This window comes from Crinia signifera, chromosome 3 (assembly GCF_055691185.1).
Source record: "Crinia signifera chromosome 3, ASM5569118v1, whole genome shotgun sequence".
NCBI lineage: Eukaryota > Metazoa > Chordata > Amphibia > Anura > Myobatrachidae > Crinia > Crinia signifera.
In genome coordinates this window covers 213,060,610-213,076,276 of record NC_139219.1, presented here as the reverse complement: position 1 = coordinate 213,076,276, position 15,667 = coordinate 213,060,610, and the positions used below count along the sequence as shown (strand labels likewise).

The 15,667-nt window shown below is 41.0% G+C and overlaps 1 protein-coding gene across 5 annotated transcripts in view; it reads left to right on the top strand.

Annotated features, from left to right (window-relative positions):
• Nucleotides 1-15,667, top strand: part of ARHGEF10 (Rho guanine nucleotide exchange factor 10) — a 165,225-nt gene that overhangs the window by 57,714 nt on the left and 91,844 nt on the right. For 3 of the 5 annotated variants that reach the window (XM_083177361.1, XM_083177363.1, XM_083177364.1), the window contains exons 8-11: nt 2,129-2,298; nt 8,583-8,699; nt 8,807-8,921; nt 14,851-14,963. In XM_083177361.1, coding sequence (XP_083033487.1) covers nt 2,129-2,298; nt 8,583-8,699; nt 8,807-8,921; nt 14,851-14,963 — 515 coding nt within the window. The remainder of the gene's footprint in view (nt 1-2,128; nt 2,299-8,582; nt 8,700-8,806; nt 8,922-14,850; nt 14,964-15,667) is intronic. The other 2 variants (XM_083177365.1, XM_083177366.1) reach the window with 1 other exon arrangement.

The window sequence follows — 15,667 nt, the reverse complement described above, 5'->3', positions numbered from 1 at the left end:
TGGAAGAGGATAAAGTCAAACTATTATTCTATGGGTGGTATTCAATTGTTAAATTACATCTAAAGTAAGGGGATATTGTGAGGTGTATTCAATTGATCTAGTTTTTTTGCACATATCATGCTCATTGTGGCCAGGTTTAGGAACACATTCGCACATTCCAGCTTTCCACCCCTGGGGATAGCGAGCTGAAATGCTGGTGAAAAGCAATTGAATAGTGCCCTATATGTTAATAATGTGTAGTCTATAATGGCGAATATGGGCCTAATTTAGAGGTAGACAAAGCTAGAACACAATGCAAGTATTTGATCAATTTTTTGACATTGCATGAAAATGCCTAAAAAACTCATATGGTGCATTTGCTACTCAGTGTATGGTACTGTTGTGATTGAGACACACATCATGGCCAAATGTTACAGCCTCTGAGTTCGGCAGCGGGGATGTTTGGGATGCCGGCCAACCTTGGACTTTCATTAATGTAGCTTTCACATCACATGAAACGTTTTGAAACGTTTTGAAAAACTGTAATTTTAAATGGTATTTTAAACGGGTCTAGTGTTCATATTGCAGCAGATTACCATTTAAAAATACAGTTTAAGTTCCATTCACATCACCAGTCAAGCCGTTTAACCTCTGAACACGTTTCTACCCACAGCTTATTTCCTGGTTCAGGGAAGGGACACAAGACAAGGGACAGCCTATCACAGTGCTCTAACCTTTATTTTTTACTAAATACCATTTCAGTGCCATTCAGACAGCACAAAAACGGCTCTAAATTGGCTTTAAAACGGGTAGGACTCTGCTTTTTAAACGTGTTGAAATACCAGTTAACTTTAAATGGTATTTCAACTATGACACTTTCACACTGCAGCCTTAAACGTTTTAAAAGGCAAAAAAACGGCAATATACCGTTTTAAAAGTGTGATGTGAAAGCTACATTAAAGGGAAATTCTGTAATTTTAGCAGTTTTTATTATTTTCCCCCAAGAAAAAAATACAGGTCCAAAATCAAAACCCGAAAGGGTGGTTTTGGCAAAACCAATCCAGATCCAAAATATGAATGGAGATCCAATATCAAAACATAAAACCTGAAGAGTCTTCGGTGCACATGTCTACTTGTAAGTTATTGCCGCTTTTAAAAAACACCCTAGCTCGGCCGGTATCCCTGGCTGTTGCCGAACTCAGGCCTGAAGCTGGCCTAAACTGAAGACTCATAACAATAAACAGTATATTTTGGAAATAACTAGTTGAGGTTTATTAACATTGATCCTTTAGGGAAATAAAGTTTTTTTTTTTTTACCTTAATGAATATTGTACATCATCATGATCTGTATCATACCTTGTTGGCTTGATGCTCAGAGGACTGCTGTGCCTACAGAATGATAAGCTGAATGCAATGTAATCTGGGATACCATTTTTTTTTTTTTTTTATTGCGCGTTTACAGTCTTGTAAGCAGTGATGTAGAAGTAAACCTTTTTTAAGAGTATATATTGTGCCTAAGAGTATATATTGTGCAACATAGAAAGTAAATTGGTATTTTTGATTTACTATGAGTAGTTAATTTCTACACTGAAATAATAAAACATGGCCCTTGAATAAAAGTGGTATTTTTTAATCAGCCTGACCTTATCAAATTATGCAGACGTAGCCATTCTCATCTTCTTACTGATAACAAACACGTTTTTCCCAACGAGTTCTCTGTGACGCTGTTGCTGGCAGCTGGTCTATGCTGTACTTGAAGTAACCTTGTTTTTCAGAAAAAGAAAAAGCGCAGTCTGCAGGACATTGCAGAGCATTGCTCTATCCCTAAAGTACATTTATCTGCTCCCAACACTGTAATGAGTCAGGTCCTTACATCTATGTTTTCAGATTAAATGCAGCTAAAATACATATTGTATTCTTTAGTACATTTAGGTGTGCTGGGGTGTTTCAATTAGGATAATCACTGTTATTTTTAAAATCAGTGTGATTGTTTGATTTTACTGTAGGCTAGAGGAGATGTTCTGGACAAGCCATGCTCATTCTCTGCTGTTCTTCCTAAGACTTCGTATGTAATTTATGCTCATGTAAACATGGGAAATAGATGCATCATTCCACTTCGGATACACACTGATGCAATGTGTTGTTTTAGATCCTGAAGAAATGATATACGATGATGTGGAAAATGGTGAAGATGGTGGAAACAGCTCCCTGGATTATGGCTGGAGTTCTAGTGAATTTGAAAGTTATGAGGAGCACAGTGATTCCGAGTTAAAACATGGAGTGCCAATCTTCTTCCTCCGAGGGAACAACAAGCGACATGTAAGTCTATTAAAATAGAGAACTATTTCATAATTCATAGCATTACACTATTACAGTATATGTTTGGCCTTTGATTTTTTTTTTTTATAAATTATTTTTTATTATGCTTTCACCTTACAATACATTTGTCAAATGCATCATATGTACAATATAATTGTGATGTTGCCGTGAACACATAGTTACTGATATACATCTTAGCTTGAATCACAATAAAGAGTAATAGGAAAAATAAAAGAAATTCAAAGTGCAGGCCTTTGATTTTTTTAACTCATTAATTTGTTTTTGTTATGATGTAATCTTTATTAATAAAGCTTTTTTTTAACTATACAATAACTGTAGAACTAAATGAATATTGCCTGCTTAGATTAAGTGTGGACACACATACAGAGGAGCAGGTGGGGCATGGGGTGGGCAGGTTCTAATTAACCAGGTCCACCAGATGGGCCCAGCGGGGTCTGGCTCAGTTGCCACCTTTTCAGCATGTGGCAGTGCTTCACTGTGCCGTGCACAGTGGTTTACAGTGATATATTTTGTGGGGCATGGACATGTCTCTTGGATTTCACCATGCACCCTCAGTACCTGGTCCCCCTGGATGTCTCAACAGCACTGCACATATACACACCAGTGAGCAGCATTTCCTTTGCTTCAGGGAATTCGATTTGTTTACTAGTTACCAGCCAGTCAACATAATAGCAATGTCAGCGGCTGTGCGTACCAGATCGGTAAAACATGTTAATTTCTCCATCAAGGGCCAGGTAGTGGCTGTCAATGTGCAACCCCCCCCTCAATTCCTTAATCCAAATATTGCAGCAGATCAAGAACTACTGCCATTTTTAGAAGGGAAGAAATAAAATCTTGCATTCCAGAACATATACATCGGTACTTGTGAGTTATCCGGGCGTCCGATTTTTAAATCGGGTCGGATCGGGACATCGCATCGCATCGCATGCGACCATCGGATGCGATGCGATGCGATGACCCGATTTTTCCATAGGAATCAATGTTAAAATGGACTGAGTCCATTTTAACATGGAATTCAATGGGAAAAAGGGGTCCTTTTCATACCCCTACTATCCAAGTGGGCATGGAGTTGGATATAAACCTGTGGCGAGCGTAGCGAGCCCCGCGAGGGGACACGGAATACCGTCCCCTCGCGGGGCTCGCTTCGCTCGCCATGCTTCGGGCTCGGTGGCTCGCTACGCTCGCCACAGGTTTATATCCAACTCCATGCCCACTTGGATAGTAGGGGTATGAAAAGGACCCCTTTTTCCCATTGAATTCCATGTTAAAATGGACTCAGTCCATTTTAACATTGATTCCTATGGAAAAATCGGGTCATCGCATCCGATGGTCGCATGCGATGCGATGCGATATCGCATCGCATCGCATCTGATTGTATGCCTTAACTTAAGGCATACAATCAAAAAATCGGACGCCCAGATAACTCACAAGTACCTATACATCTTATAAATAGATGTGGAAAAGCCTGGCCCTAAGTAATGGTCTGGGTGTACGTTGGAGATGAGTGTCCATAATTTCTTCCTCAGTTATGTTTAAATTAGGAAGAGTCACTTTAACAGCATCAAAGTACTATAGGCATATCAGGTTTTAGGTTTTCTGAACGAAGATTCCTCTTAGGCTGTGTATAGCCCTGTACACACTAGATGAGTTTTTAAAATCTATCGCTTAGAAAGGCCCTTCTAAGCAATATCTTAATATATATAATATACTTAATATCATTAACGATGCGCGCTGCAGCCTCTCAGCCTGGTCTGAAATAAAAGAGCATAGGTTACATCTTATTATGTCAGGTGAGCCCTAATTTCAGTAAAAGAGCACCATCGCATAGGAGCTTCCTTGTGCCAATTTTATTCCAGGGTACTCTAGGGGGCAGATGTACTAAGGGGTGTATTCAATTTTTGTCGTTCACCCGCAGTCATCTCCTGTCGGGCTCGTTCTGCCGAGAAAAGCCGGAAATAGGGGAGTTCCTGGCCGGAGCTCCTCTAATTTCGTCGTCAACTCGCGGCCACGCTCCCTTCTCGCCGCTCGGCGGCCAGGACATTGAATGCCGATTGCCGAGCTCCAGGCGAGCAAAACGAGAACGAGACAGGGACACGGCTGTCGAGCTTGCTCGACAGCCGTGCCCCTGACATTGAATACCCCCCTCCTTGGAAAGTGGAGAGAGAGTGAAAGTACCAGACAATCAGCTCCTAACTACCATATTACAATCTGAATATGGAAAATGACAGGAGCTGACTGGCTGCTGCATTATCACCTTCCATGTTATCACGTCTCCAAGCTTAGTGCGTCTGCCCCTGTCTCTTTCTGCTTTATCTCTCTCCAAGGCGTATCAAATGTGGCCTTGTGCAGCCTAGTGGGATCTGCTTTCCAAACCTCAAAGCAGCTGGGAAACTCCTGCAGGTGCAGCATAGAGAATGTGACAAATGCTAATCAGGTATATGCGCTATCCCTGTACGTTATGTCAGGGGATAGCGCTTCCCCTCATGTATTACTCCCGCGATGCGGGACATGTGTCTCATTGGCGCAGGTATTATTTTAATAGTACATCTAATGTATTAACTGCTGATGTGCACGCCCATATCGCCGTCCTCTTCGCCATCTTAATCTGGCGCTGCTGTGCTTCAGCCATCTAATGCTCCACACCGATTGCTGGTCTTTGGCGTCTTCAAATTAAAACAGGGCATGCGCCTGGTATACAGCACCGTCCATTCCCCAGAATCCCATGCAAACATTACCCGGTGCATGCGCTGTTTTAATTTGAAGATGCCAAAGACCAGCAAGCAGCGTGGAGCATTAGATGGTTGGAGACACAGCTGTCATCCGATATGGGAGGACGCATATCCCCACCGGGGAAGGATAATGCACTCCTGTAACGGATGTCGCTTATATGATACATGCAGCCCACGTCCAGACCGACTTCACCACGATAACATGATGAAGTGGGCCTGGGCATTTAAGGAACGAAAAAAACATGTTAATACATCTACCCCTCAGTGCTGCCACATGAGGTGACACCGCTGGGTCCATGTTTACTAGTATATTTATTGTACATCTCTCTCAGGCCGGTTCATTATTTTGTTGATTCATGTGTTCTGTGCATCAGCCACTCTGGTAGGTAATGTCATTACCTGCCTCTGTAATACAGAGTTATTATGACAGATCAATTATTATGATAGATCAATGTATCTTCCAGAGCCCTCACCCTCTGGATTACAGTCAAACGAACATTGGATTAACGTTTAATTTACCTTTTTTCAGTATTTCTGCTATGTGTAATCTTGTTATATGTTTAGCTCTGCCACACTGATTATAGTGACGACTAACCATTAATGCTGGTGTAATGGTTTTCATTTATAAGGTTGTATATCTACTGGAGAATTGATGAGTGGCACACTCATTCCTATTAGTCACCCTCCAGTATGGCTCCATCTATGTGTGTAGGAGAGGGGCCCACCACAAAATCAAACATGCTGGCTGTATTTTTGGGGGGGAGGGGGAGGATGGGGTTCTATGCAATGTGTTATAAAACGCAAAAGTTGCTGCTATACATACTGTGTAATCCTTTTTATTTAGTACAATATTACCAGAATATGGTTGAACCTGTCTTTTTATTAATTGGGATAGAGTGAAAACTGTCCAACACTTTCTCAGGTCAAGACGGTGGGGCATATGTATTAGGGTATGAGTTTGCCGGAGGTGTGGAATGCCTGCCGATCTCAGACATTTTTTAAAGCGGCATTCTTTTTACAAGGCAAAACCAAGTGATTGCTGCTTTAAAAGAACCTCTGATATTGGCCAGTATCCCACATCTTCTGCAAACTCAGGCATTTACCCACTTATTGTTTTTCCCTGATATCCTGAATACATTTGATATATGTACTCTGAGCACTACAGTGCAGTAGGCAGATTATGGTCAATGTACTGTGTATAGAAAGAGGGGTACTGAGGAATGGTATACAAAATATTGGTGTATCCAAACACAATTTAGTGGAGCATGCAGCATTTATAGATTATAGTATATCCATGAAACATGGTCCTGTGTAGCACCCTCTATAATACGACCTCTTGGCAGCATAATTTACAAGGGTTCACTATACTTACTGACTTTTTTTTAATATTGCAATAAATCCAGCGATGACACTGTGCTCTTTATAATAAAAAAAAACTTGACATGGCAGAGTCAAATAATCGAGAGACCTAATCAGTATTTAATTGATGAATAAAATCATAAACGGGTGCAAAATGTTGTATACAAATCAATGATAGTATAAAGCACAATAATATTGATAGATTATTTAGTTTGCATACTAGGGACCAAATGTAAAAGGGTGTGAGAATCAGAAAGTGAGAGATTTTGGGAGAGTTTTCCTATTTTTTTTAAAGCACCAATCCATTACATGGCAAAAACCATTTTTTTTTCAGTGCAACATAGTAATTAAGGTTGTAAAAAGACATTAGTCCATCGAGTTCAAACTGTTTGACTTGTAACTACTGACTTGAGTAAGTCATATCTATGTGAATCCCATAGTGGCCAAAAATGTATCCAGTTCTGATTAACAGTAGTTGCTGTATCTGCCCCCATCGGCAATGAGTTCCAGAATGTTACTGCTCTAATGGTGAGGAATCCTCTTCTTAATTCAGTATGGAATTTTTTTTTTACTCGAGCCTCAGTACTGAACAAATCATCTCCCAGTATAAATAATTGCCGCTTTAAAAAAAAAAAAACCCTCCTAAATCTTACTTTCTGATTCTCACACTGTTCCATTTGGCCCAAGATTCTTGTCTCTTGCCAAATATCTATCTATCTATCTATCTATCTATCTATCTATCTATCTATCTATCTATCTATCTATCTATCTATCTATCTATCTATCTATATTGTATGTGTGTGTATTTGTTTATATCTCCACTGACAAATCCTGTGTACTGGCTGCAAAGATGTATTAAAGCTTTCAATAGTTGAAATGGGTGCCGAATGACCTTCCGGCAGTCATTACACCGACGTTGGAATCCTGACTGTTAAAACCCGACAGTAGGGATCCCAACTAACAGGGGCTATCCTCCCTTGTGGGGGTCCACAACCCCTATAAGGGAGAATAGAATAGGTGGTGAGCCACCGAGCCCGCAAGGGGTTTCATTGCGCTTGCCCCTCTGTCTGATTCCTAGCAGTCGGGATTCCGACGTGTGACTATCCCCAAGGTGGATTTTGATGGCCCATATACTGCTGCAAGACATTGCATTAGTGTATGGCCACCTTGCGTTTCAATGGTTTTGTGTACTTTGAAGTACCATTGAACTTTCACAAGCTCAATCAGGCTACTACAGCTTTAACCAGTGACTATTTTTAAAAAATTAGATTAAAGAGGGTAATGCCAAGGTAGGAGGTGTGGGTGCATTGCACAATGTTTCACATCATTGTGGCTACTTCCTCCTGATGTACACCGCTTGATTTTGTGGCATGGTTCAACCAGTAGGCTACTGCCTACTGTATGATGCCGTTCAAATAAATTTGGCATCATCAACTCCCTGCAATGACTTCTTCCCAGGAGAGTCCAAAGCAATTTGGTACTATTAAAATACAGAGAGAGAGAGAGTAGGCAATTATGTGTAAAATATAAAATAACCTTGTCACTTTATAGCTGGAGATAGTCCAACCACTTTGCAAGAAATCCTTTTACCAGATTGTGTTTCCGTTTTTCAAGTAAAATACTATTCTCAGTTTAACCTGATTCAAGACGTAAAGTAGTAGCAAAATATGTCTTATTTAAAATCTATAAGATCAAATGTCAAGACTTCCATTGACCATAAAAGGTTATATGATATTGACCAATTTAAATATATCATGTCAGCATTATAATTCAATACACAAAGGCATTGTTATATGGGTCAGTTTGTGCTCCTATGTTTTAATAACTTGTGTTTAATGATGCAAACCTTTTATTACACAGTAGGCACTCAGAATGTACTTGGCATTTTTATGTTTTTTGAGGATAATAAAAAGCTTATGTAAAAGACCTTGAAATGTTTCTTATGGTGCCATCCATTTTGTTTTTATTGCCCAGTTTGAGGCTTTACATTTTCATATAGAAAAGTGTAGTGATTTCTATTATTCTCCACATTTTTACTTAAGAATTTACTATAATGTTTTTTTTTTTTGCAAAATCCATTATCTCCATTTTTTTAATGGAACTAAACCATAACTGTTTTTATATTGGTACTTTTTTTTTTTATTCGTAAAGATTATACTATATTTTTTTATGTAGCTTTCTCAGGACCTAACACGTTTAAAACAACACTACGAGAGAAAGATGAAAGATTTGGTGACAAACAAAGTGGGAGGAGTAGAGATCCAACAGTTAAAACAAAAACATGAACTGAAGGTGATGTAGCATGAATCTCTCGGTTACTATTCCAATCATGATCTCTCCACCGATATATCTTATGTCATATTCCTTTATGGTGACAAGTGCTGTGCTATTTGATTTAGATGCAGAGGCTGATGAAAGCTGCAAAAGAAGGCACAAAAGATGGGCTAGAAAAAACAAGGGCTGCTGTGAAGAAGGGTCGCTCCTACATCAGAACAAAATCATTTGTTTTGCATGGTACAGTCAACTGATTTGTTAAATATCTGTTTGCACTCTGAAATGGTTAACATAATTAATGTGACATTACATATGATGATATTACATACTTAAAGTATTACTATTTAGTAGCAATTGTGCAAATCCTGAAGTAGTATACTGGAGTAAACTTTCTGTACTTTAAAAATCAATTGAACTGAAATCAGTGGTGGGTAAAACCTAAGACCAAGAGGCTTGGCTAGGTTTTGCCAATGGTCCCACCAGTATCTCCCACCTATAAGAAAAGTATTCATAAGCAGCAGCACCGTTATAATTTTAAACATCCACCGTTATAATTTTAAACATCCACAGTATTTACTAATGGAGTGGAAGTGAGCCGTATGCTTGTTCTTATTATGAGAGGTAGCAGAGGAGTGTGCGATCAGGAATCTTAAGTGTTCTCGGGCTGTGTACTGTATTCGGTGTTTCTGCTATTGCCTATAGAATTAATGGCGTTGCTTCTCCACCTGTGTCAGTGTGAGGCAGGTGAACGCTGATGTGTCAGTTGTTGGAAAGTGCAGGTTCAGCAAGGCTTTGCTGTAGCTGCCAGTATAGTCTGCTCCCACTGTTAGGAGCCTGGCTACCATTTATCCATCTGAGGGCTTTGTGTAGCTGCCAGTGGATTGCTGGTCGGCCAAAAGCACAAGTAGATGCTGATGACACTGCCAAATGACCGGATCTGGAAGTGACCCAAAGCGGTTAATCTGAACAGCAACAGGAGACTTCTTCCGCCAGCGGGACACTTCTGAAGCCATTACAAGAATTATTTTCAAGTACCCCCAACCAGTCCACTGCTTACCCCAAGGGGTACTGGTAGCCTGGGTTGGGAACTGCTGATCTAGTTTATTGATGAAAATTTTTTTTAATAGCCTAACCCTTCCCCCCACCCTATTGTAAATGTGAAGATTATGAAGGTATAGCTGTATGAACATTAATCCTTTGAGGTCCGCACCACAAAAAAAGCCAAGGAAAAAAAATGTCTTTGCATTTTTTATTCACTGAGGATAATATTAACAACAACCAACAACAATCAATAGTTTTCTAAAATGAGACCCCGCAGTTTTTGAGATATAGGCCTCTACCAAACGGTTGAGAAATCCATTTATGATAAACTTTTTTTTTTTGGTGCGGACCTCAAAGGGTTATTCTATGATTAAAGGGAGCGGAACAGTGACCGTTTTCCTAAGAGCGAACCTTTTACTAATGGCCAAAAGTGGTACTGCAGTAGCTGTGCTTTAATAGGTTTCAAGATGTCATTACTAATTGTTGTTCACGTGTGTCCTTGCCACCATCTCTCCCTTAATGCTCCTCCTTCACCTGCTTCCATGAGTCATATATAAAAATCTTTCCCATGAGTGCCTATGCCATCTGCATACCCAAAATGTGCCTCTGACAACCCCTCCCGATGACTGCCTCTGTCCCTACCTTCCCATGGGCACCTATCATCTCCCCACCCCATATTATCTATGTAGAGCTGACAATACTCCCCATTAGTGCCTCTGACCCCTCTCCCCATGAGTGCCTATATGCACTTATCATTTCCCCTACCCATTTGTACCTCTGCCCTTTCCTTCACCAAGTGTACCTATACCACCCCCTCTCCATGAGTGTTTATGCATCCCCGTACGTACCAATGCCTCCTGCCTGGCCAAGCATGCCTCTACACCCCCTCTTCATGAGTACTTCTCCCTGTTGAGCAGTTTAGGCTCTTGAACCAGCAATTCTGTTTGGTAGTATTGGCATGACATGACATTTAGACGGTCTTCCATTGCTGAATTTTGACCAGTGCTGTCCCTTCTAGTTATGTTTTGGGATAGAGCCACATGGATTAACCTCTGTGGTGTATACAGGCTCACATGCACAGGTCAGAGAGTTTGTTTTATTAGGCTAGCAGGCTCCTTGTGGTCTTAAGCAGACCAGGCCAGACCAGAGTCAACTGGTGAGTATTCTCTATATGTACATATATATGGTGGGTTCTGTGAAGAAACTGGATTCCTCCGAGACGTAATAGCATCCTAGCATTATTGACATGATTGAGATATATAATTTACTAGTGACCCACCCCTGCTTCGCACAGGTGCATCACTGGTAATAGAAAAAAGTTCTATGATGTAAGTGACAGTAAAGGTTCAGTAACATGGGGCTGGCTGTCACAGTACAGATGAAACTGGGTCCCCACTTGGATATCAGCGACACAATAAGCCACCACCCCCTCCTAACTGCAGAACCTGATGCCCAGGATACTCGCCCATGCTGGCTGGGAAGGGAAGTTACTCTTTGGCCTCTCACTCTCTGCTGACACAGTCAGCTCCGCTAGCCCAACCACTCTGCCCGGCGCTGTGCTCCTTTGCCCAGGCCCCTTCCCTTTCCCTCACCGGCTCCCATCTGCTCTCTGTCCCAACTACTACTGCAGACACCCAAGCCCCCAGCCAGCCACAGCCAGAGACACCACCGCGCCATGTGACCTGAGCTGGCCAACCAACAGCGTCCCCCTATCTTCCGGATCTATCCCAGCAGCCGCACTGCTTCCCTTCCTGGATAGCAGCAGCCAGATGGAGAGAGTCAGGCCTGCAGCGTTTACCAGGTGTGCTGACATCACCTGCATGCCCTGCCCCTAGCTGAGTCTTCACACACACACACACACACACACACACACACACACACACACTGTCTGGCCCTGCCACAGTGATTTTATTATATTATATTATTATGTATTATAACTAAGACACTGCTAAAAAGAATAATTACATATACTATGATTAAAACTGTCATGATAATTACTAGAACACGCTAGCACTTTATTTTTCATAAACTTCATACAAATAAGGTTTATCAAATTTTCATTATTTATCAAATTTTCATTATTTATTTGTTGAACACAAAACAAAGGGAATATAAAAGAGTATACACTATGCAAACTGATATTTCACATTGCTGTGGGTTGGGGCGGTTGTAAATTTGGATTGCGCTATAAGAGTGGATGATAGTGGTAAGGGAAGAAAATTAGTTCACTGTTTCTATCAATTTTTAAATTATAGCTTTAGTTATGAACTTCAAAAAAGTTTATTCAGATACAGGTTGAGTATCCCTTATCCAAAATGCTTGGGACCAAAAGAATTTTGGATATCGGATTATTACGTATTTCAGAATATATTTATATTTCAATGATGTATCTTGCATTTATGTTGTACAAACACATGAAATACACACAAAGTTATTTTATTTGTACAAAATACAAGGATTCAGAACATGAAACAAAGTTTGTGCACTATCTCAGGCACTGAATTTGAATGCTGAACAATAATGGCACATATTTAGTGCCAGTTACATATCATGTCCTCAGTAGTGCTGTTACAGATGTCCCCAGTAGTGCCAGTTACATATCATATCCTCAGTAGTGCTGTTACAGATGTCCCCAGTAGTGCCCGTTACATATCATGTCCTCAGTAGTGCTGTTACAGATGTCCCCAGTAGTGCCAGTTACATATCATGCCCTCAGTAGTGCTGTTACAGATGTCCCCAGTAGTGCCAGTTACATATCATTTCCTCAGTAGTGCTGTTACAGATGTTCCCAGTAGTGCCAGTTACATATGATGTCCTCAGTAGTGCTGTTACAGATGTCCCCATTAGTGCCAGTTACATATAATGTCCTCAGTAGTGCTGTTACAGATGTCCCCAGTAGTGCCAGTTACATATCATATCCTCAGTAGTGCTGTTACAGATGTCCCCAGTAGTGCCCGTTACATAACATGTCCTCAGTAGTGCGGTTACAGATGTCCCCAGTAGTGCCAGTTACATTATAATGTCCCCAGTAGTGCTGTTACAGATGTCCCCAGTAGTGCTAGTTACATATCATGTCCTTAGTAGTGCTGTTACAGATTTCCCTAGTAGTGTCAGTTACATATCATGTCCTCAGTAGTGCTGTTACAGATGTCCCCAGTAGTGCCAGTTACTTATCATGTCCTCAGTAGTGCTGTTACAGATGTCTCCAGTAGTGCCAGTTACATATCATGTCCTCAGTAGTGCTGTTACAGATGTCCCCAGTAGTGCCAGTTACAGATCATGTCCCCAGTAGTGCTGTTACAGATGTCCCCAGTAGTGCCAGTTACATATCATGTCCCCAGTAGTGCTGTTACAGATGTCCCCAGTAGTGCCAGTTACATATCATATCCTCAGTAGTGCTGTTACAGATGTCCCCAGTAGTGCCAGTTACAGATCATGTCCCCAGTAGTGCTGTTACAGATGTCCCCAGTAGTGCCAGTTACATATCATATCCTCAGTAGTGCTGTTACAGATGTCCCCAGTAGTGCCAGTTACATATCATGTCCTTAGTAGTGCTGTTACAGATTTCCCTAGTAGTGTCAGTTACATATCATGTCCTCAGTAGTGCTGTTACAGATGTCCCCAGTAGTGCCAGTTACTTATCATGTCCTCAGTAGTGCTGTTACAGATGTCTCCAGTAGTGCCAGTTACATATCATGTCCTCAGTAGTGCTGTTACAGATGTCCCCAGTAGTGCCAGTTACAGATCATGTCCCCAGTAGTGCTGTTACAGATGTCCCCAGTAGTGCCAGTTACATATCATGTCCCCAGTAGTGCTGTTACAGATGTCCCCAGTAGTGCCAGTTACATATCATATCCTCAGTAGTGCTGTTACAGATGTCCCCAGTAGTGCCAGTTACAGATCATGTCCCCAGTAGTGCTGTTACAGATGTCCCCAGTAGTGCCAGTTACATATCATGTCCTCAGTAGTGCTGTTACAGATGTCCCCAGTAGTGCCAGTTACATATCATGTCCTTAGTAGTGCTGTTACAGATTTCCCTAGTAGTGTCAGTTACATATCATGTCCTCAGTAGTGCTGTTACAGATGTCCCCAGTAGTGCCAGTTACTTATCATGTCCTCAGTAGTGCTGTTACAGATGTCTCCAGTAGTGCCAGTTACATATCATGTCCTCAGTAGTGCTGTTACAGATGTCCCCAGTAGTGCCAGTTACAGATCATGTCCCCAGTAGTGCTGTTACAGATGTCCCCAGTAGTGCCAGTTACAGATCATGTCCCCAGTAGTGCTGTTACAGATGTCCCCAGTAGTGCCAGTTACATATCATATCCTCAGTAGTGCTGTTACAGATGTCCCCAGTAGTGCCAGTTACAGATCATGTCCCCAGTAGTGCTGTTACAGATGTCCCCAGTAGTGCCAGTTACATATCATGTCCCCAGTAGTGCTGTTACAGATGTCCCCAGTAGTGCCAGTTACAAATCATGTCCCCAGTAGTGCTGTTACAGATGTCCCCAGTAGTGCCAGTTACATATCATGTCCCCAGTAGTGCTGTTACAGATGTCCCCAGTAGTGCCAGTTACAAATCATGTCCTCAGTAGTGCTGTTACAGACGTCCCCATTAGTGCATTTAGCAAGAATTTTTTTCTTTACTTCCTTGAATGTATGGTTTTCGGAATAATTTGGATAACATGTAACTAGATTAATGGAAGCATTGACAGCTCGACTTTTCATGTGTTGCCATTCTACCCACAAGTCCATTTTCCCTGCCTCCTCAAAGGTAGGCATTCTGTTTTAGGACAAGCCAAAAGACTATGCAAATTTTTTTTTTAATAAATATTTCAAAACTGATATATTCATTGCACTTTTTTCTTCTGGTACATGCTACATCTGAATGCTAAACACCTTCAATAAGTGAACGATGGTCCTCTTTGCATTCACTGTCAAAGTCCAGCATTGATGCTACCTGTAGGGTGCTGTAAAAAATCTTATGAAGGCTATCCTACATTTACAGAATACATGTAATAGTTGAGATATGAAAGCACATATGCCTCACTTTTTTACTTTTTTGTATTTTTTACGATAACGATGATGTGATTCTAATGAATAATTTTTTTGACTCATTTTCATATTCTAGATCGTAAGTCCACCTGTCTTGAGGATGAAGAATTGAATTTATTCATAGATGTAGACTGCAGGCATACAGAGGCTATAATGTCTCCTATGCCAGAAGGATTAACTCAGCAACAGGTAATTTCCGAGGGTGTCTAGTTATCTGACAATAATAGAAGAATAATTCTTACTTATAATCATTATTTCTTATAATTATACTGCAGTAGCTGTGTGTATAGTGTGTGAATATCTCTGTAAAATATCCACCTAAAGCTGGGCAATCTAGATTTCATTCGAGCATTCGATTGACCCTGCTCCCGATTGAACGTCCTGAAACTACAATCGATGTGCAATTACACACCTATAGAATTTTACTTGTGGCATTGGATCTCCTCCCGTCCAAACTATTGCAAGAAAATGATTGTTTACAGAGTATTATTGCAAGAACAGCCAGCCTATTAATCGAACGTACGTACACACTGCACTTTTGTTCCAATATGGGACCATTCGGTCGGATGAATATTAAACTGCACATACGATTCGACCGCCCGAAGCAGAGCGTTATCGATCATACCACATAAGCCGGGACAGCATACACACCTATACAATCCAGTGGCCGTTCTATCAAGGCCGAAAGAACGGCCACACAATTGTATAGATGTGTACCCAGCTTAACAGTAGGGACATTAATAAACTATACACTTTTGCAGCATACAATTTAATGTTTGCATTTTTGTAAGGAGTGTGCCATCTAGTGGCCATTTATTATACACCCACCACATGCAGGGTCTCCTCTGTCTACAGTAATTTGATTTTCTTTTTCTATTCGTGTATTATAATAA